The sequence below is a fragment of the Asterias amurensis genome, chromosome 11 (assembly GCF_032118995.1).
Source record: "Asterias amurensis chromosome 11, ASM3211899v1".
NCBI classification, from domain to species: domain Eukaryota; kingdom Metazoa; phylum Echinodermata; class Asteroidea; order Forcipulatida; family Asteriidae; genus Asterias; species Asterias amurensis.
The window spans coordinates 11135776-11158260 of NC_092658.1; the positions used below are offsets into that span (position 1 = coordinate 11135776).

At 37.7% G+C, this 22485-nt stretch overlaps 1 protein-coding gene across 3 annotated transcripts in view; it reads right to left on the reverse strand.

Moving 5' to 3' along the window:
- LOC139944495 (myosin heavy chain, striated muscle-like) overlaps nucleotides 1-22485 on the reverse strand; it is a 66557-nt gene that overhangs the window by 14273 nt on the left and 29799 nt on the right. For all 3 annotated transcript variants that reach the window (XM_071941527.1, XM_071941526.1, XM_071941528.1), the window contains exons 19-28: nucleotides 21469-21589; nucleotides 21150-21286; nucleotides 20482-20737; nucleotides 19889-19969; nucleotides 19130-19258; nucleotides 16490-16612; nucleotides 15770-15856; nucleotides 15272-15417; nucleotides 14684-14774; nucleotides 1436-1492 (exon numbers count right to left, since the gene is read on the reverse strand). In XM_071941527.1, the coding sequence (XP_071797628.1) occupies nucleotides 1436-1492; nucleotides 14684-14774; nucleotides 15272-15417; nucleotides 15770-15856; nucleotides 16490-16612; nucleotides 19130-19258; nucleotides 19889-19969; nucleotides 20482-20737; nucleotides 21150-21286; nucleotides 21469-21589 (1228 nt within the window). The remainder of the gene's footprint in view (nucleotides 1-1435; nucleotides 1493-14683; nucleotides 14775-15271; nucleotides 15418-15769; nucleotides 15857-16489; nucleotides 16613-19129; nucleotides 19259-19888; nucleotides 19970-20481; nucleotides 20738-21149; nucleotides 21287-21468; nucleotides 21590-22485) is intronic.

Below are 22485 nucleotides of genomic sequence, written 5' to 3' on the forward strand. Positions count from 1 at the left end.
CACAAAGCAAAAACACATAGTACCACATGCTATGCCAACTACCTCTTGGTCTGAGGAACTCAAATTTTAGCAGTAACTTGTGGTGAAGCAAATCGCTGTACCAGACATTATTCAAATTTTGTATTGGGTCGAGAGCATCGCTTTGAGGAACTGTATAATGGAATTTGGGAAAAGAAGAAATAAGGTATTCAAAAGCACTCTCAATGTTGATCAGTTTTTGATCCAGCTTTCAAGTGGATTCCAGATGATATCAATAGACTTCTTTGGAACTTCAAATATTTCTGGAATGTTCATGATGACCAGGGATTTTCCAGGGATAGTTGGTTACTGATTTATACAAACATAATGAGTATACGCAGAGCAGGCATACCAACTAGATTTAAGATTTAAAGTGAGAACTTATCTTGGCTATTTTCCCTTAATAATCATTAAAAGAAGTTTTTTTCTTATCATTTGACTGAATCCAAACCAGACAGAAGTTTGTCACGCCTCTAACAGCATTTTCCCCATTCTTGAAACAAAAAATCAATATGAATTCTATAAATATAATCAAAAGATGACACACCGACAGATTCATAAATTAAATAATTCCGAGCGAAATTCCATTTGCTGAAAATAACTCATGAAGAAGATCAAGAAGAACTTCTTCACCCAGCTGGTCTTTCCCTTCACCAGTTTTCGAGGCATGCTCTTATCGCTAGCTTCCCTGCTAAGCTTGCCCTTTTCTCTCACATTGATAAACACAGGTGCGGCTATTTTTAGCATATTGGTTCAGAAAGATGTCTGAATGCCACTGTGGTTCTGGATTGAAGGAATGTTCTCTTGATGTCTGGACCCCTGGGATTGTTTTTAGAAAAAAAATGTTGCCAATCAGGTCCCAATTTTATAGAGCTGCCTAAACATAAAATGTTGCTTTTAAAACAATCTTCTGCTAGCATTAACAGGCATGATATGTGGTCCTCAGGAAAAATAAGTAGGACAAATGTATCTAGTACATACAGGAATGCAAGGTGTAAGATTTAATATACTTTTCCAGGGGCTACAAAAATATCGGAAATAAAACTAAAGTAGGAAGAATATCATGACTGTGCAAAGCAAAAATTTGCAGGATACCAGTCAAAGATGGTACATGTGACATGTTATTTTGGCCGGTAATGTATTTCAGTAAGCATAATTTTGTTGTGCTTTAGCAACTTGTTGTAGCTCTATGAAATTGGACCCAGATCTTGGTGGGGCAATCAATACTTTGGTGGAGTTTGTTTTGCTGAAGAACTTGCTAAACAGATTCCGGTTCCCCTTTCCGGCCTCTCTTTTGCTTTCAAAAGGAGAAATGCAAGATGGATGAAGCATAGATTGGCTGTAGTGTTCTACTTAGCTTACAAAGTCATTAACTTGATCAACCCTTTATGACTCTGAAGAGAAATTGTTTTCCTACCTTAGCACGAGCCTGTCTTTCAGCTTCCAACTCTTCTTCAAGCTCTTCAATGCGAGCCTATAGGTATGGGGGAAAACAAATCAAAACATATAGTCATTTTTAATAACAAGTCTAAAAAGCAAAAATGTCAATGCAAATGTTTTTAAAAGAAGTGAGGAATTAGAGAAAGAAAAAAAGGAAAACAAATCTGACTTAAAAATAGCTTCATATTCAAAGTCAAAGAAACAATAATATCTGAGCATAACAATTGTTTCAAATGACAATAAACATTTTCACAGATTGTTTATTCAAAAATGAAGCTTATTTCTGGTAAATAAAACAATGAATCATTTCACAAATTCCACACAGAAAAAATGTAGATGTGACTTGAATGAGTGTCAGGTTTTGAATGCAGACAGAAAAAAAAGTTGAATGAGATGAATTCAAAATTCTAAATGATAACATCAGAATTTTTACTTACAAGTTCAAAATGTCTGGTGCACAGACTCTAGTTTGTACTAGTTTTATAAAAAAAGACACTGGACACTATTTGTGATTGTCAAAGACCAGTCTTCTCACTTGCTGTATCTCAACACCCTTGTCACACGGAGTTGTGTGCTTTTAGATGGTTGATTTCGAGACCTCAAGTTCTAAATCTGAGGTCTCAAAATCAAATTCGAGGAAAATTACTTCTTTCTCAAAAACTATGTCACTTCACAGGGAGCCAATTCTCACAATGTTTTATACTATCAACCTCTCCCCATTACTCGTAACCAAGTAAGGTTTTATGCTAATAATTATTCTGAGTAATTACCAATAGTGTCCACTGCCTTTAAGTACACACTCACCTTAGAGCACACTGATTAGCTTTTTAAGCATTTGGTATGTATTTCACCAATGAATGATGTACACACCTCTTGGATATTAAAGGCACTGAACATTTTTAATAATTGTCAAAGACCAGTATTCTCACTTGGTGTATCCCAACTTTACCAAAAGTGTCCAGTGCCTTTAAGCGGCTCACAGCAAAAAAAGCTTGTCAAAATATCTTACAAACTAACCCCTGTTTCAGACAGGCGCTCCAGAGTCGCGTCGAACAAAATATATTTGGAGCGATTCTAGGCCAGCTTAACATAACATTTACATTGGGTTTAGCTCATGACAAGACCGACATCTGAAACCCAGATGCTCCAAAGTCAATCTTTCGACTTTCAGTACATCCAGTCGCTCCTAAATGTTTCAGATGTAGAACTTTTCATGTCTTTAATAATTTGGTCCAGCGTAATTCAAAGGTACCTGTCTGAACCGGGTGTTAGACAACATTAAAGTGAACATTTGAACAAACAAGTCAAGTTTGAGAGCTCTGCATTAATATTAAATAAAGAGAACAATACAATTTCACAATAATCATAAATAGAAGCTTATAGGTACATGTACTCGTAATTTTGAAGTTCTTTCTCTTTGACTCATACCTAGGAACATTACAATTAATTGATGTACAACGACAAATTACAAAACACTTTGTTAAAAGACCAACAGAAAACTGGCGCCTCTATATTGCATCTCTCTAAATACTCAGCTCTGAACAACTGAACCTGTATCCCGACCCCTCCCATCTCATTCTTCTCCTTGAACAACCTTGGGAGCATTTATACCTGACCCTCTAGGTGTCAGACTACTTCCCTCCTAATTCTTTAAACACTTACTCTAATTTTCTCAAAGTACCCCCAAGTGTAATAATAAGCTTCAATGACACCAGTAACTGGCAGACCCCTCACTGTGTATGACCTCCATGGGGTCATGTTATGACCCTCAGGGGGGATCAACAAGGACCCTGGGATGACCTCAGCTAAACCATTAGCTGCCCTGGAGAGTAGCACACTTTTAACCATAGAGTAAGGTCTATAAAACTATACAGGGGTTTCCAACGCCACCTCGATAAAACTGCAGATTTTTTAAAGAATTGTCGAAAGAAAATGACATGCTTTTATATGGAGTTATTAGGGCAAGTAGAGTGATTGAATTAACAAATGTCAGTTGAAAATTGTATAGGGGATTGGTGAGGAATTGGTGAGTGAAACTCCCAAAATCACTTAAGTTTAGAAAACAAAAGGTAGTCCTGTCAAACACCATAACTGGATATGAAATTTTAATGAAATTTTAATGAAATTTAAAGCCAAGACTTTTAAGAACAGTTTCCTCCAACATTGATGTCCATGTTGGTATAAGCAGCTCAAGTTATTGAAATTCTAAGATCTAGATGTCTGACACTATGTATATTTCTATTTCTTATATTTCCTTGAATTGGTCAATACTTGCAATAGATCCATGTTATTTTTTTTCGAACTTTTTTTCTCCATCAGACAGTTTATCCCCCACTTGGATGCCTGACTAAATGTAAAAATTCAAACAAAATAGACTGAAGGAGTCCAGTTCCCAGAGGATTCTACAGTGTACACAACACAATCCAGACTGGCCGCAAATTAGCAACCAAATTTGGTACTACGGGGAGATTCCAGTCTGGTTCTGTTATTTATGCCTTCTTGACAGGCCTCCATGTACACACACATATCACTGCTGGCCAGCAGTCCTCTGGTCTCCTCCTCCTCTTGCTCATTCCAATCAGCATCATGGAATGCTGATAATTTGCCACATTCCATGATGATGAGCTGACATCCCACCACACCAGACTACCGCAAGATTCCCCACTAAAGGGGGTGGTCAAATTGCTCACACATTTTCCTGAGGAGTTTACTGGGTTTTTTCTTCTGTGGTTGATGTACAGGAAATAGTTTGCTGATTGTAGCCACGGTCTTTAAATAACCCATTGGCACCCACAGCAATAGCTGTGGTGCCCTTCCTGTACTTCTGCTGTTGTGCCATTTGCAAGATTCATTTGTTGTTCCTATCTTTGATAACAGGATCTCCTTATTTCGGCAAACAAAATTACAAGGAACTTCAATAACAAGTGGTACCAATATCATATTGTTCACATCCTTTATCAAGACATTATTTTCGTCAATGAACTTCCAGCACATGGTCAGTGAGCCCCCACCCTCTTTTAGTAAAAAATCTCTCCTCCTCATCTTCAGTATAATATCATCAGCATTGTCTTCATTTTCATCAGCCAGAGGAGCCACCTCCAAGAAATAAGGCTTGAGCCCCATCCTTTTCGAGCATCATCAGTCCTCCTCATCTTAAATATAGTATCACCATCTTCGTCTTCATGTTCATCACCTCATGTTCATCACCAAGAGGAGCAAAGCTTGAGTCACATCCTCTTTTAGCACCAAGGAGCAAGGCTTGAGCCTTTCCTTATCATCTTCAACGTTATATCATCATCCTTGTCTTCAGTTTCAGAGGAGCTAAACCTCCAAGGAGTAAGCCTCCAGCTTTCTTCCACCATTCAAAAGGAGCAGCAGGAGGAACAAGCCTCCCCTGTAGAGTCCACAATGTTGACACTCTGCATCATCCAGAATAACTTAAAGAAAGACGAAAGCACAGCTGCAAAACATATCCTGTGCAATCCATCCATCTCCTTGGCACTGAAATAATCCTTGGAATTTGGAAACTGGAGTGAGGCTGTCTAAGTACTTAATGCAAGATGCAAACTGGAACGTTGATGCACGTACAGATCGTTTACAAAGCCCTAAGTGAATATCTTCTAGTCTAAACTTATCCATGAAAAATCAAATCAGTTACGGAAATTTTAAATTTGATTCAATGTTATTAAACATGAAACTAATGTTATTGATATTTTTCAACACTAACTCCTATAGAAAAGGCATCACTGATCTATCCCTGTTTTACATTATGACCCCTAAGATTCTTTTAGCTTATTATAAAAACAGAATCAATTACAAAACTACTAGGCCTCCATGTAGTATATTATAGCCATAAACACATATTGCTAACAACAATGATGTTAAAAAGCTGCAGAGTTATTAGCAGGATTGCCATGAATAATTATCTTTGTACTTTTGCCTCGGCCAATCAAAAGCAGCCATGGAAACTTCCATGCATGTAATTATCCAATCACAGAGCAGAGATGAGTCAAAACAGCTGAGATAATGAGGCCATGACGAACTTATTGGAATTCTTTACAGCTGGAAACCAACATGCATTGTTTACATAGTAACGGTTCAGCTTCACATGCTGTTTAACCTTCATCAGTAATTAAGCAGCTTCATTGGTAACAGATCCATGGTGAGACACACTTTTCAAATTCGAGTTGCAACCAAAAGAAAAATGTTGCAACCGGGTTGCTCAACGATAAAATACTTAGGGTATGCCTTGGTAATTACTCCAAGAATGTATGACATAGACACTAACTTGGTTAAGAAGCAGTGCAGCTATTGATAATGTAGAACATCTTGAGTCCCTTCAAACGAATGTGGTTTTAAAGAGAGGGGTGCAAAAATATTTAAATCTGAGAAACATTTGTGCATGAAATGTTTCTCAGATTGTGTACTCCAATTGTGGATTATTCTTCCTGTGTGGAAAATAACCGCTACAGATTTTAGGCGACATCTCAAAAACGCTACCACCTTTTGAAATAAAATTTTGACTAGTAAGTTTGATTGTATATATCTACATAAAATAATATTAAAAGCCCAAAGGTATACTTTGCCTTTAATAAATTAATTTTGATTTTCTCGAAAGGGCGAAAGAATATCAGTCTATCAGCCTTTTGGTTAAAGATGCTGCACTAATTTATAAATTTATAATTATTGGTAACTAGGTGGTAAATTATTGCTAATACTTTTGTTTAAATGTCTCATCAGGATCTGTTACCTTGCCTCAAAATTATGCTTTATTTATTTATTATTATTTATTTTAATCACAGCCTGATCAGAAAGCGTCCTACATGAAAAAGTTGTTTAATGCCGGCACTACTTTCACCCATTTCGTAGCTCTGTCTGATGAGGCGTTTAGATGGTGCGCTCAACCTGCTGTAGCTTTTGAAGGAAGCGGTGTCTGTGTACCAGACTGATTCTTTGCCAGGCGGCTGAGGATACACAGACAGTGGGGCAATTCATAGCACAGTCAACATTATAGTGTCCGCTCTAAACTTACATTGGAAAGCAAATTCAACCTAATTTAAAATGTTACCTAGTCTTTTGTTTACTCTAGGTTCCAAAGCTACAGTTCAATTATCCAACATTATTATTGTCCGCTCTAAACTTACATTTGCAAGCAAATTCAGCCTTATTTAAAATGTTACCTAGCTTTGTTTTTACTCTAGATTCCAAAGCTACTGTTTAATAGTGTTGGCCAATTATGCCACTGACTTTCCCAGTCTTCAAGAAAGACTCTACGAGGGTTGTCATGTCAGGCCATTAACTATTTGTTGCATTTATACTGTCCTTTTAATTAATAAGCAGTTTGCAACAGCTAATTAACACTTCTCATTCTTCCCTAATAGTGTTTTGATCTGTGCTTGTTTGTCAGCTGAAATGTCCTACATCCTATACAATGAGAATTGCTATCTGTTGATTTCCATGCACCTTTGAATCACCGTGCAGGGGAAAAATGCAACATTACTTTGGTCGTAGTTGATGTTAAACAATCGCATTTTTAGTTAAGCTACTCTATCAAACCAACTAAAAGCTATTCCCTTATACTTATAAACATGTCCTCGTTATGTTATCACAGTTTATGGAGGATCCATTTATGGCAATTACCTTCTAACCTTTGATAGGAATGTATTGGATATGCCAGTTATTTACAGCATGTTGATTGCAACAAAATACTCCAATTTTGATCTAAGAATAAAATTACCTAGTTCTCTATAATCAAAACATACATCTCTCTGTATACTTGAGACTCAGCACTAAGAAATGCCCCACAGGCTATTGGCAAACTTTCTTATCCTAACAAGATAAAATACACTTGTAGTATCAAACTTTCCAGAGATTACAATTAATATTTATATAAATACAGATAAGAGAATAAAATAAACGCCTACTTGGAATAATCTCTTCATGCCGACACCGCTATCTCCCATCTCGTAGCTGTCACGGATGAGCTTCTTGGATTTGGAGCTTAGTTTTTTGTAATTTGTAAATCCTGCAGTGTCGGATTGGTAGGAAGGCATCATGGTGGATTTGGTGATCCTCGACATGCTTCCCCCGCCAGCGCCTCCAGAGCTGCTGTAGGAGGCGCTTGACGAGCTTGCCTTGTAGGATGATGATGAGGATGAAAGAGCCATCTTAGATGCTGCTATTGTAGTGTTGAGAAGAACAGAGTCAACTTGTCAAGTAGAACGTTGTATCTTCCGCCAAGGTAATTTCGTTTTGTTGTCCACAGACCGAAGCTATCGCCAGTAAGTCCGAAGTGAAGACTGGTGGAGAGGAGCTGTGATTATTGCACTGAGAACCTTGCCGGGCTGACTGCACGAGTGACGTGACTACGAACACCGGATATGGTAAGATTGCACTGACTCAGGGAGACGCTGGTATGTTGGGGCTCTATATTCAGGTATGGATGAGAGCACTGTACACTTTCAATGCCCTGGGGACTAGCACCTAATGAACTTGACAGTCTGACTGACTATACACTGTGTACATACACTCCCTATGAAGGATGCTGGAAATGCATGAGCATCAGCAGTATTGCTGTCAATCATGTATGTAAATGAGGTGGTTTGGTCTGTAGACCAATCACAGAGCGTCAGCCATTCCCAAGCATAGTGTCACACTGGGAAGACCTGAGCATATTTGGAATTGGAATGCGACTGTCTGTAAATGGCAGGCCTTGCTCTGCCTCAGCCCTGACTACTTTGCATGCCAACGCAGTAACCCAACTCCCCCCTGACTGGATTCTCCACATCCTAGCATGTATGGTCTCTTACTCAGTCCAACCACGCATGTCTGTTGCCTCAGAAACTTCCCAACCCTCACGTTCTGCATCTATTCTCAACCTTCACCTTGTGTCCCATTCTCTAACACACAAGTTTTTCAGACTTGAGTTGAGACTATCTTGTCCTAATTAACTGCTCCTCCAAAAAAACTTTCCCAAACTTTGCAATTGTTACACATAAGATTGTCTTACACAAAAACAAATTCCTGCCCCATCTCCTCATCCAGTCCCTCTCATTCCACAAATACCAAGACTAGTCCACACCAAATCAGGAAAAGAGAATCTTCTTTTGACTCATCTAATGTCCCTTTCCACCTAACCACAGATATGCAGACACAACAATTAACACAGGCCTAATTCTGTCTGCTAATCATAACACAGCAACACCTGACAAAAACACATGTGGGGGATCCAGTCTCTAAATATTTACACTTTCAAACCGACTTTCATTAGAATGTGATCAGCTAGATTGCCACAACGGGGGCCCCCATCCCCCTACTCGTCAAAGACGTAAATTGAATTTGTTCCCTAAACAAATAACTCCTTGTTACTGCTGTCACATACCATCAAGTTTAACATCCATCAACTGGTTGTGTAAGAACAGCTCCTAAAAAATGTGTCCAACCTACAGTTTCATGACAAACAATTTGATCAAGTTAACAAAAGTTAATTTCTGGATTGAACTAGGGAGATATTTCAATAACAAACTACTTGAAAATGTGTAAAAGCTTAACTTCTGAATTGTAATAGAGAGATGTTTCTATTACAAACAATTTGATAAATGTGTAAAAACTTAACTTCTCAATTGTAATAGAGAGATGTTACTATATTTCAAACGATTTGATAAATGTGTAAAAACTTAACTTCTAAATTGTAATAGAGAGATGTTTCTATTAACAAACAATTTGATAAATTTTACAAAACTAGATTATGCTGGAGAGATATCTCTCAAGAACTTGAAAAGAGCTTCGGAATTTAGGCAGGATTTTTTTTCTTCACTATCAACAAAAAATGCATCATGAGACAAAACTTATCAAATGGTTCTTGTTACATGGCAAGCAGTTTTAAGATCACCTGGGGGTCTTGTTCACAATGTGACCGCTGTAATTATCCCTCCAGCTGTCACTTATGGTATTTGCTCTTTGCTTGTTTATCGTCACCAATAATTAGGCGAAGTGGCTTGTACTTAGCTGCTATTAATTCCAGGGAATATAGCAATTAGCTGTCTGACAAAATCATTGTAGGATTATAAGAAGAGAGTTTTACACATACTTAATGATAAAAAGCTGTTGCATTTTTCTGCTTTCAAGCTTTTACTCAAGGCTGCAAGTTAATAATAACAGGGCTCGAATTTTTAACTGGACTGCAGACCTGAGGCCAGTCATTTTGGTGTCAGGCCACTACACTTTTGGCCAGACAAGTCTGGCGGTCTTTTGTTTTTTTTAATTCATAAAGAATAATACCTAACTGTGTAACAAAAAAATGACATGTTCAAATGCTGACTTTGATATATTAAGTTTACTTAAAGGCAGTGGACACTATTGGTAAACACTCAACATAATTATTAGCATAAAACCTTACTTGGTAACGAGTAATGGGGAGAGGTTGGTAGTATAAAACAGTGTGAGAAATGGCTCCCTCTGAAGTGATGTAGTTTTTGAGAAAGATGAATTTGATTTGAGACCTCAGATTTAGAATTTGAGGTCTCGAAATCAAGCATCTAAAAGCACACAACTTCATGTGACAAGGGTGTTTTTTCTTTCATAATTATCTCGCAACTTCGACGACCAATTGTGCTAAAATTTTCACAGTTTTTTTTTTCTTCTTTTTTTTGCATATGTTGAGATACACCAAGTGAGAAAGACTGGTCTTTGGCAACTACCAATAGTGTCCAGTGTCTTTAATACCCATAAAGACAAAGAAATCTTTTCCGAAATGCTTAGCATTTGTTCAATCAAAACAGTTTCACTGGAACACATATTAAGTTGGGTCAGAGTCTTTTCTGTTTTTGATTGCAGTCTTGAAAAAGAAAAGAAATTTAAAAAAACCTGTGACAAAATTGTTCAGTCACAATGTTGATTTTACAGTGTTCAGGCCCCGGACCATTAAAGCTGCAATTAATGGAGTTATTTCATCAAATTGACACACAGATCACTCCATATTGTTTTTAACAAGTTAGAATAATTGTTTCTAAAGCCAATTAAAATCAAGACAGTAAAAACATTGGACATCCACATTCCATAAACTACAGTCTGACATGTCACTGGCCCTTATCATATGCAGGAAACCATATAAGGGACCTAAAAGTCCAGCTATTTCAATTATGAATCCCTTTGAGTTATTTTTTTTTAATCCCACTGTCTATCTGCCCCGCTCAAGAATTTGTTCAAACTCTTGCGAGAACCACAAGCCACAAGGATGACATTTCAACTGTGAATTGTTGACAGATTCGTTATCTTGTTGGAGAACTTAAAGGAACACGTTGCCTTGGATCGGTCGAGTTGGTCTTTGAAAAGCGTTTGTAACCGTTTTTTATAAAATACATATGGGTAGAAAGATGTTGTAAAAGTAGAATACAATGATCCACACAAACATGCCTCGAAATTGCGTGGTTTTCCTTTTACATCGTCGACTAACACGTCGGCCATTTATGGGGGTCAAAATTTTGACCCCCATAAATGGCCGACCATGTTAGTTCGCACAGTAGAAGGAAAACCACGCAATTTCGAGGCAAACTTGTGTGGATCATTGTATTATACTTTTAAAACATCTTTCCAACCATATGCATTTTATAAAAAACGGTTACAAACGCTTTTGTTTTGACCAACTCGTCCGATCCAAGGCAACGTGTTCCTTTAAAAGGAGTGACTATGTCTGATTGAAATTTCTTAATTATGCAGCAGTATTTTATTTTGAAGGTTTCTATGCCAAGACCACTTCCAGAAAGTTTATGACAAATACTTCCACTAATTTTCTGTGGAAATCGAAAATCACAATAAAAAGTGCAGGGTTTAAACCATTGCATTGTTAACAAAAAAACTACTTAACTTTTTCCTAATTCCTAAAATAAATAAAAAACCTCATAAAATGTTCTTAACAGAACAGCCAGAACATCCTTGTTGACAGATTCGTTATCTTGTTGGAGAATTTAAAAGGAATGAATGTGTCCCCTTGAAATTTCTTAATTATGTAGTATTTTAATTTAAAGATTTTCAATGCTGAGATTGTCTCCCTGAAAGTTTATGGGCAAATACTTCCATCAATTCCTTGTGGTAATTAGTTTTCACAATAAAAAGTGCAGGGTTTAAACCATTTCCTTCATTATTAAAACTACTTTAAGTAGTTGAAACTCAGTCCTAATTTGTTTTTAACAAATAAAATAAATAAATAAAAAACATCATAAAATGTTCCTAACAGAACAGCCAGGACATCCTTGTAAAACTAAGGAGAAACAAATCCTAATTCCATGCCTGTGGCCAATTAAAAATTACAGCCAACTTAATGTGATATACTCGCCACCTTCAAGAACTGCTCAATAGCCTAACTGATAACATCACTACCCCTAAAAGAGTTATGCCAAAGATGTCTGGATCTAGCGATCGGTATCTAAGCTAGAGGTCAGAACCAATGCCACTGCCGATAAACCCTGACATTCATCCTTTAGGTTTTCATCTTTGGAAGTTTCTGCCAAGGAATGCATTGCCAGACTGATCTCCATCAGTGATTAGCCGACCCATAATATGTATTTCCAGTGATATACATTTGACAGATGGACTACAAGGTCGTACTGGATGTGACTGTACCTACATCATAATTAAGCCATCAAAAAGATGGCCATAATTATCTACCAGGGCCCAATTTTATAGAGCTGCTTAAAGGCAAATTATACCATTGGTTGTTGGAACTGTTCATTTGTTTTGATCCTATTTTAGTGAACCAAAAACTAAACTATCATGTAAAAATTTCATTTCAAAAGGTGGGTGAGTTTATGAGATATAGCCAAAATACAGAGCAAAAACATGTCCAGCAGGAAGAAAAATCCCTGATAGTTACAGATTCAAATTTTGGGGCACAAAAACTGATATCTTTTTACGTAACCACAAATTTTTGAAATGAAATGTTTATGAAAATGCTTTATACTACGGAAAGCTGTTCTAGGCTTCTATCCAAGGTGTTTATTACCATTCATTTAAAAAGTGATTACCAAATGTATAACTTTCCTTTGAGCGGAAAATATTGCTTAGCCAACGAGCTAGGAACTGGTCACTAACTGTGTGCATACCATAATACTTTAGCTGGTAAACCTCTTTGCAGTGAGCAAAATTGTTTAATGCTTAGTAAATGTTTGTGCTTTTGGATAATTTGTCTACCACTTATTTTTCTAAGAAAAAATAAGTCTTTTGGACATTTTGCTACGCACTATTTTCTTTTGGAAAATTTGCATACCACAATTAACTTTCGGACTATAACAATTTGATTGCCTACCACTATTTTCTTTCAGACAATTGTTTACCACAATTTGAACACAAATTGCCTACCACTACCAATATTTTCTTTACGGTGATAATTATACAGAAAGGGGAAGATCTCTTTAGAGTTAAAACAAAAACAAGATTCAGATTGAACTTTTCTATCCAATATGAAACCTGATATATTTTTGAAAGGACCGGTTGAGAAATGAGATCCAGGGTGCTTTTTAACTTCACAAACAACATGATTATAAACCAGACTGGGTCACTCACTGTACTATGGCGATCTAGTCATGCACAATTAATGAAGTAGAAGTCATTGTTACACAAGTCAATAAGGAAGACATCTGAACCCAAAGAACCTAAAAGATTTCATTCCCTTGTGTGTATGCAATTACACTATTTGCATACTTTTGTTGAATTCACTAGTGGATGAAAACAACTGAGCTAAAAAGAAGCCAGATTTCATTTGAAAGTGCATTTAAACCCAATCCAATGACCACAAAAATGGCCATCAAACCTGTATTTTGCATTAGTCTACAACCACAATCATGGGTAAACTTTTTATGGCGTCCACATTTCTTCTAATGTTCATTTGCTGAACGACAAAATATTGAACTACATAAACTGTATTCAGTAGCAACGTCTTCCAGTCAACTCAAACACTTTAAATGTTTATGTAAAAAAATAACTCAACCATGGTAGATAACCATTCCTTACAGAAATACAACACAGTATTCATATGAGATTTCAAATCTATCATACCGTAAACCAAGCAAACCGACACTTATTATTAATGTAAAGTCACATAATATAAAAGGTTACACATAATCAGATTTACAAAGTTTTCACAGAGCTCTCAAACAATTAAAAAGTAAAGTAACAACCCAACATCCTAATGTAAGCATTTTCACATGAGTCCCAAATCGAGCACTATTGGATGAAACTGTCACTGAGTCTATTTTGAGTTGGAAGGGAGATGTATTAAGAAAGTTGCATAGAGGAACCAGTTTTCTCTAGTCCTGTGGTTGCTGGACACCAATTTTCGGTCTTAATGCAGCATAGCCCAATGGACAGACTAGTTTGGAACCCTGTGTTTTCCAACGCATTTTCTTTGCAAGCTGTCGCAACTCTCGCAAGGCTATGTTGATGGGGAATCTGAGGGGGGAGATTGGATTGAAATGGGGGAGGGGGGGGGTGGTTACTTACCTGCTACATGCACCTTTGTCCCATAGTACATGATGCTGTTGATATGAAGGGCTAGGGTATGGAGACAGGGACATGGGGGTGGTTGAAGGGTGGATGCTTGGGCAAACTACAGGGCACCATTTCATGGCCAATGCTTACTACAGATACTGGGCTGTCGCTTACATTTTACACTAGCTGTATCCATAAGAAATAATAACTACTGCTTAATAAACAAGGGACACAGAATGAACATTCCTGCTAACCCTTAAATAGACTTAGTAAACACAGAATTATTTGCAACACAGTTTTTACAGATGGAAATCTCAACCGTGAAATAGAGCCAAGAGTACAGACTGACTTATATGGCACAACCTTTGATGATTTGCCAACTTTGCAATGAGCATAAAACCCCAAATCAGAAAATATTTGTAATACTGTAGCCATTTTTTCTGAACAATATTAACATAATGCCATACTGAGACTTAACAGATAAAGTCTAACTGAATCTTTTGAAAATCACATTATTTTATCTGCCTCAAACGAGCTTCTCTTAAATTTATCATAACTTTGTGCAAATATTTTTGGTGTCATGATAAATTGAAGTGTGAATGAAGTTGTTAACATCACCTTCCAATAAAGGTGTCAGGAATGACTGCAATTTGACAAAAAACACATATCTCACAAATAGATCAAAAAGTAGTTTTTTTGTTTTTTAATTCATGATGATAAAGAAAAGAAAGTCATGTCTTACCTGCAATTCTTTGATCTTCTTCTGAAGTTGTGCAACCAGGCTCTGTTCGTCCTCCAACCGGCTGTTCATTTGGCTGATATCATAATCACGCCTAAAAGCCACAAAAAAATATTGTTAATAATTCAATTCAATTCAATTAAATTCAATAATCGAACTACAACTCTTTTCATTTATTACTTCTGGTTAGATGTAAGGCACGTAACTTTCGTTTGAATACTGTTTCACCTATTTTGTTTTCTTTTTTCCTACTTATTTTTGTACCCCTATTCTAGTTTTAGGGTTGTGGCAGCAAACTCCAAAAGAAATGTAATTTCCTTGCTTTTCGTTTACCCTACACCTCTTTTCAACTGGTACATTTAGTCGTCCAGGGGTAAATTATCTAGAATGGAGGGTCTTAGGTTCGAATCCCTGCTGAGAAAGTGTCAATTATACAGTGCTTTATAGGACCCAGAACCTCCCAGTTGTTACATTTCAGATGCCTACAGTTTAGAAGAAAGGGAGACAAAAATGTATGAGCAATCCCGCTATGGTACAGAAAACTTTTCCAAACTTTAAGGATGGTAGAATAAAACATTGAGTAAGACTTACTTCTTGATGGTTTCTTCCATGTCCCGCTTGGCGTGCTCCAATTCCTCCACTGTCTCCTGGGTCATCTTGAGGTCACCCTCAAGCTTCCTCTTCACCTTCTCTACATCAGCCCTGGCCTTCTTCTCATGCTCCAGGGTGTCTTCAAGCTGTGTGGGATAAGGTTAAAAATTTGTATAATCTTAAATGCGTGCAACAGGTGCAATGGGTGACAGGTTTTTTCAGTTGCTTCCTAAGAGCTGGTAATAAAGATGATTTTTTATTTATTTTTTTTTTTAAATTGGTCCATCTTTGACTAAGCTGATCATTGAACACCAGCAGCAGTAAAATGCCCAGACTGAGTATCTAGGACCAGGTATCAATCTGAAAGCAGCGTGTCATCATTTTGAAAACGTTGGCTACTTGTGTAAGTTTTTTAGGCGGGCATCTGCGGTTGTGACGGGTTAACTAAGGAGCGGAGCTTAGTGGGTGTGAGAACCTGTCCCTTGGTTATTTCCTTACCTCATCAACGGTAGACTCAAGCTTGGCCTTGACCTTGTTCAGGTGGTTGCACTTGTCCTCTTCGGCCTGAAGTAGCTCGATAGTTTTCTGCAAAGCAAAGACAAGAGAAGTAAGGCGCGGAACTTTGGTTTGGATACCTTATTTAACTTATCTTCTTTTTCATCCAGCTTTTTTTGCTGCTAATCTTACTCAGGGGTTGTGGCAGCACATTTCAGAACATTGTTTTTGACCCGATACCTCTAGAATGTGGGGTCTTGGGTACGAATCCCAGTGAGTAGTTAGACTGCAGGATTGGGGAAAGCACCGAGTAAACAGTGCTTTAATAAAGGACCAGGAACCTCCAAGATGATACAGTTCAGGAGGTTTACAGAATTTAGACAAAATGTAGACTATTTCTTTGTCAGTTTGGTGATTGCTTTATTTTTTTTCAAGAAATTTTGAATGCTCAAGGAGGTTTTTAAAAAATCCTGAGTTATCACATGCCTGCTCAATAGCGAACAACAGTAGCTTTCATAGAGCTAACTAAGCACAAAAACATTATGCTTACAAGAATTAGGTTACCAGGCAAAATACCATGTGACATGTCACAATTGCTGACTTGTATCCTGCTCAATTCTGCTAAGCATGAATTTTTGTAAGCAAAATGTTCTGCTTAAGCAGCTTTAAGAAATTTGGCCCATATATCGTAAGAGGAGTTTTTTTTTAAATGTAATGTATTACCTGGTTAGTTTCCTCCAAGGAAGCCTTCTCTTTGCTGAGCTTAGCGATGACTTCATCTTGGGCGGCGAGGTCCTCGTTCAACATCTTGATCTGGCTTTCCTTTGCCTTCTTCTCATCCTCGACCTAACAACAAAAGGAATACGCTCATGAGGGGGGACCGAGCCCCGCCCACTTAGGGGATAGCACCCTCACTTGTATGCAAGTGAGAGGACTTGGTTAATAATGGACTGGTGGGAAAATAACCCTTTTTTGATGTTTCAAAGCCACAAGAACTGAGACCACACCCACTCATCATGCACCCACTGAGAGACCTAGCCCAATGGGAGAGACCACACCCACTCACTTAATAAGACCACACCCAAAAGATTGAGAATCAAGACCAACATATTGGCTTGTATCAGTGACACAGACCGATATGGTTTGGCAAACTACACCCATGAGTTTTGAAAGAGAGAGAGACAATACCAGAGACCACACCCACTTACTTAAAAAGACCACACCCAAAAGATTGAGAATCAACAACATACTGGCTTATATTGATGACACAGACCATAATGGTTTGGCAAACAACACCCATAGAATCTCGAGGGACCACACCCACAATACCAGAGACCACGTCCTAATGAATTTTGAGACCACACCCTATTTTGGAGGATCTTCCCCAAGAAGCTGTAAGAAACATAATTGACTTAAGGTGTTTCCACCCAAAACAAATATCGACAGTCTTGGTTACCACTGCCTACAGCACTGATACACCAGCCATCTTGGTTGCTAAGGTCCAGTTACCATAGTGATGATAAACATACTGAATTCTGGAAAATCAACCACAGGAATTTTAACCATGTAAGCTGGGAACATACACACAAAATGGCAGAGGAAGAACACAAAATGGCAGAAGAAGAAAACAAGAAGAAGAAGAAAACAAAACGAAAGAATAAGAAAACAAAAAAGTCTTGTTCAGACAAAGAAAACACTTAATGAAAAGAGAGAAGACAAGGTACAACTGATGGGAATGAATTGAGATGATTTCTACTTCTTCTAATGCTCAAATGAAACAAGAATGGACACAAACCAACAAGCAACACAAGAAAGAAGGAAATAACACCAAAGACCCTGAATATTGGATGACCCATCTAAACATTGGACACAATGTTACAATTAAGAATTAAAATTGTGACTTTCTATGAAGTGTTTCCTCAAATATTTATTTACCAAACACATTTTTCTGTAACCGCTCAAACCAAACTTTTAAAGTTTATGATTAAAATTCTGGAAAAAAAAAACACTCTAATTGCAGTAAGATTAATCAAATCGCACTCACACTATATGTTTGAAAACACCAGAATGCAAAAAGGTATTGTTTTAAACTGAAAATTTAAAGCAAAACTTTCAAGCACAAGTTTACTTTATATCATGCCAATGAAAAATCATAAGCAATGAATAGTATGGCTTTAAATTAAAAACATTTTTTTTTTTCACTTTTCATATCTGTTGGTAATGACTTGGACAGTTAGTTGGGCGGATAATTTTAAAGCTCATTCCATTAGGGTTCTTGGGAGACATTATTGGAGTTTTTATTCGGGTGGAAATGGAAGCTGAAGTTAAAGGTATTACACAGAATTGGTAAAAATAAAAAGCATTATTGTTTCAGTTTAGTTTGAAAGCTTCTGATAATGAAGTGCATACTAGAACCTATTTTTCTGTGAAATAAACACAGGCAGAAAGTTGTGTATAGTTTTCAGAATGTTCTCACGACTCGCACAATGGATTCAACCCACACTTTTGTGTTTAAAGTTTTAAAGGAAATGGCAATGAAATTTGTTTTCCAAGACACTGGCTTAAAAGTCTTCAGAGTGATGTTTCTTTTGGCTGGTTGTGTTTGATTACTTTAAAAACTAATCAAACTAAGCATTAGGGGATTTATTTTGCAATGTGAAAGTCCATGCAAGGTATTTTGGGGAATTCCTTAGAACTTAAAATGTGCCTTCGAACTGAGATGTATCCCTGAAAAATGTATTTTAAAAGTAATAGACAAAGTTTAAGGGTATAGGTGATACTTTGAGAACAGCAAAACACACACACACACAATTTGTAATGAGATGAACACAAGTGGAATGAAATGGGTTGCAATGTTGATGGGAAAAGCGCCCCCATGAGTCAGCTCCTGTCCATCCCATCATTCAGTTTGTTCAGTATATCACCACGGCAACAGGAAGTTACCATGCCATGCATCAGCCAAAATCTACAGTGCCTCATGTGCACAACCACAGTGATACAGGACTTTCAAGTTATATTGGCCCTCTTAATAATGACTGTTAGTTTGGCCCTCTTCTACTGACTGTTATATTGGCCCTCTTCTATTCATTGTTATATTAGCCCTCTAATAATGACTGTTATGCTGGCCATCTAATTATGAATGATATACTGGCCTTCTTCTAGTGACTATTATATGGGCCCTCTAATAATTTCCCATCCAACTTGCAAAAAGAAAAAAAGAAAAACGCACAACATTTTTGGTTTCAATGCAAATTCATGTTTACTGTGATTGTGCAGAACAAAGAGTAAATAAAACCATGAGGCAAGGTAGCACAGCATAGATCGGTTGGCAAGAGAACAGCAAGATGGTTAGTGGCTCAGTACCTTAGACAAAGTGATCTCCAAGTCTTCGATATCCTTCTTCAGCTCTCCACATTCTGTCTCCAGCTTGCGTTTGGATGCACTGACGTCAGCATTGTTGTCCTCTTCATCCTCAAGACGGGCTTGAAGCTCCTGTAGGTTCGTAAAAAAGAAACGGTATTATTGATTTCAATAAAGTAGATCAGTAACACTCTAATAAACAATAATGTATTTAAAATTGATATTGGCCCTATTAAAATGAACATTATATTGGCCCCTTCTGCTGACTGTTATAGTGGCCCTCTAACAGAGACTGTTATAATGGGCCCCTCTAATAATGATTGTTATATTGGCACTCTAATAACGACCGTTATAGTGGCCCTCTAGTTATGACCATTGTAGTGGCCCTCTGGTAATGATTATTATATTGGCCTTCTAATAGTGACAGTTTTATTGGCCCCTTTAAAAATTACTGTTAATATAGGCCCTCGTAAATAAACTATTTGGCAACTTGAGGAGCAAATTTCCCTTGTCAGTTTTGGTCTGACTCTTTGTGATTCATGTGTTGCTCTCCCGGAAAAAGTTCTAACTTGTGACTAGTTTCTCATTATTTTTCCTTCACTTACCTGGAAAAAGTAATTAACTGTGACTAGTTTCCCATTAATTCTTCCTTAGATTACCTGGAAAGTGTTATTACTTGTAACCAGTGTATTCTTGTTCTTAACCTTTACACATTTATAAGCTCATTTACACGAATAAACAGATCTTAAATTCTAAACTTACAGAAAGTTGAGATTCCAGGTCTCCCTTCTGGCCCATGACCTTGGACAGTCTTTCTTCAATCTCAGCGGCAGTATCTTGTTCCTGAAAGTCAATAAGAACAGAATAGTTATTTCATGTAATAATTTGAATTTATTTACCACATACAAATTATTCTGGATTTCTTCTTAGCTTAGCCTTACTTATCCATTTTTACTATTGTACATACAAAGATACATAAATACATACATCAGTATTTATATAAGGCGCCTTTTTTTTTCTAAGGGCACAAAGCGCCAACAGAAGATGCAACAAAAAACAAAAAGGCAAAACCTCAAGTTGTTCCAAAGTGAAAAACAGTCAAGTATTCCGTACAAATGAGTCTTAAATAGTTTATTGAATTGTCAAAATGTAGTTGCATGGCGAAGATGTGAGTAAAACGAGTTCCATACATTTGGAGCAGCATCAGAAAATGCATGTGACCCGGCTCTAGAGTCAGTGCGACTTTCATGCACACGTATACATGTATTTTTTTTTGTATTAGCACACACTTTTGTTTTCACTATTATAATTATTATTATGATCTATTCAGCATTTGCTCGGGGAGGGGGGGCTACCTGTTGGAGCTGCATGAAGAAGTCGTTCTTCTCCTTCAGCAACTCGCTGTTCTTCTCCTCAAGGATCTTGCGTTCTTTCTCCTCCTTGGCGGCCTTGTCCTTAGCCTTCTGGAGTTCCTCATCCATAGCTTTCATCTCGTCCTCAGCGCGGGCAACGTTGAGCAGAGGCTTGACCTTGGTGTACAGACGCCACCAGCCCCAGTTACGCAGGACAAGGTACTTGCGGATGTTGCGCTGAAGCACAGCTAGACCAACCCTTCAAAGAGTAAGAGTCAAAATGTACAAAAGGTACATGGTATGAAGACGGTCATGGTGGGAAACTTCCCGTTATAATAATAATTATAATAATAACAATAATAAAGCAGCTTTTATGTAGTTTTTTATTTTAAAAGCCTATCAAATATTCAGGAGGTTTTATATTATTGCAGCCATAAGAAATATGGATGCTTTGATTCTGATCGTTTATTTGAGCTGGAGAATTTGTGTAAAGATGCAAGATCATACAAATCACAATGACAAGCCCAAAAAGCATCATGGAATTTCATTCTTTTGGTAAACGAATCACTTGAGAAGATTCTTCTCAGAACCAACACTACTCAAAAGAGACCGCGATTATACTCCCAGCGTGCTAAGTTTCAAATCTTACAAATCTTTGTTTCGCCACTTACCTCTGGTCCAAGATCTTCTTGTAGACCTTACGCATGAGGAATCCACGACAGCAGGCCTGGAGTAGAGACAAGATTCTGGACAGACGCGTGTCACGCATGTCCTCAAGCTGACCCAGAACACCAGCACGGAAGAACACCTGATAAAGGTAGAAGGTATAGAAAATTGGCTGGGACTACCACTTTAGCTTATAGGATCGTAATTAACTGCCCTACCCCGGAGTCCGTTCTCATATTGGTCTCAACGTTTCGACTAGCTTGCTCTAGTCATCGTCAGGAAACTGATAACTTTGTCTGCTTGATGGGAATCGATCTGACATACCTTGGTGTGACCCATGCGGTACTCATTTGCTTCCAGGTCCAAGCTCTTCAGCAGCAGATCACAGGCCTTACGGCTGTCCATGAAGCCTTGAGGTACAGAGCTGGGAGCCAAGATCATGTATCTAGAAACACATGAAAAAGCGGGACAAATAACAGTTAGCTTATTTTTGTATTTATTTAAAGCAAATCTTGCAATACCGTGTATAAAGTCATTATGACTTATTTGATGTATTTTTGGCTGCAAAGCACAGAGACTTCTGTGTGATGTGCTATAAATATAATAATAAATTGGGGGCTAATCATCCTTACTCGCAGCTAAGAGCTGAATTGCGAAGGACGCAGCTACAACGTGTTCGAGAAAGCAGGAATGCAAGGGCGCATTTAGCTGCCAGCCACATCCACCAAGATTGAAAGCACAGCCAAGATTGAAAGTGTTTGACTTTTCCCGAAGGGGAAAAACCGGATAGTCTGGAAAACCCTTGTGGCAGAGCAGAAAACCAACGCACAACTCAACTCACATATGGCCCCGGCCGGAAACCGAATCGGGTCACCGTGCCACACATATAAGTAATGTGTCATTATTTATTCTATTGTTATTATCATGCATATTGTGTATCTACTGCATTCACTCTACTTCCAGCTCCAAAGCTGGCATACATTTTATTTCTACTCTTGGGTTTCCTTTGACTGTCTTCTTCACTTTGAGACTAATGACCACTTAAAGAAAATCTGGAGTGGTCAATAAAGTAACCTTCTGGGCAGTTGACTTTTGGGACCGATTGCGAACATGCTCAAAATATTCGCTACTTCCCGCCTCAAAGCTCGCCTAAATTTTTGTTTATGTTCTTCCTTGAACTTCCTTGAGACCAATAACCACTTACAGAACTAATTGAACAAGAAATTTAGAGGTGGTCGATGAATAGGCATGGTATTTGGTCTTTGGAAAACAGTAGGAGTATTTTGTACTAGGACTGACCTACATGTGCACATGAAGCATCCTCTAATATACATTTCAGGC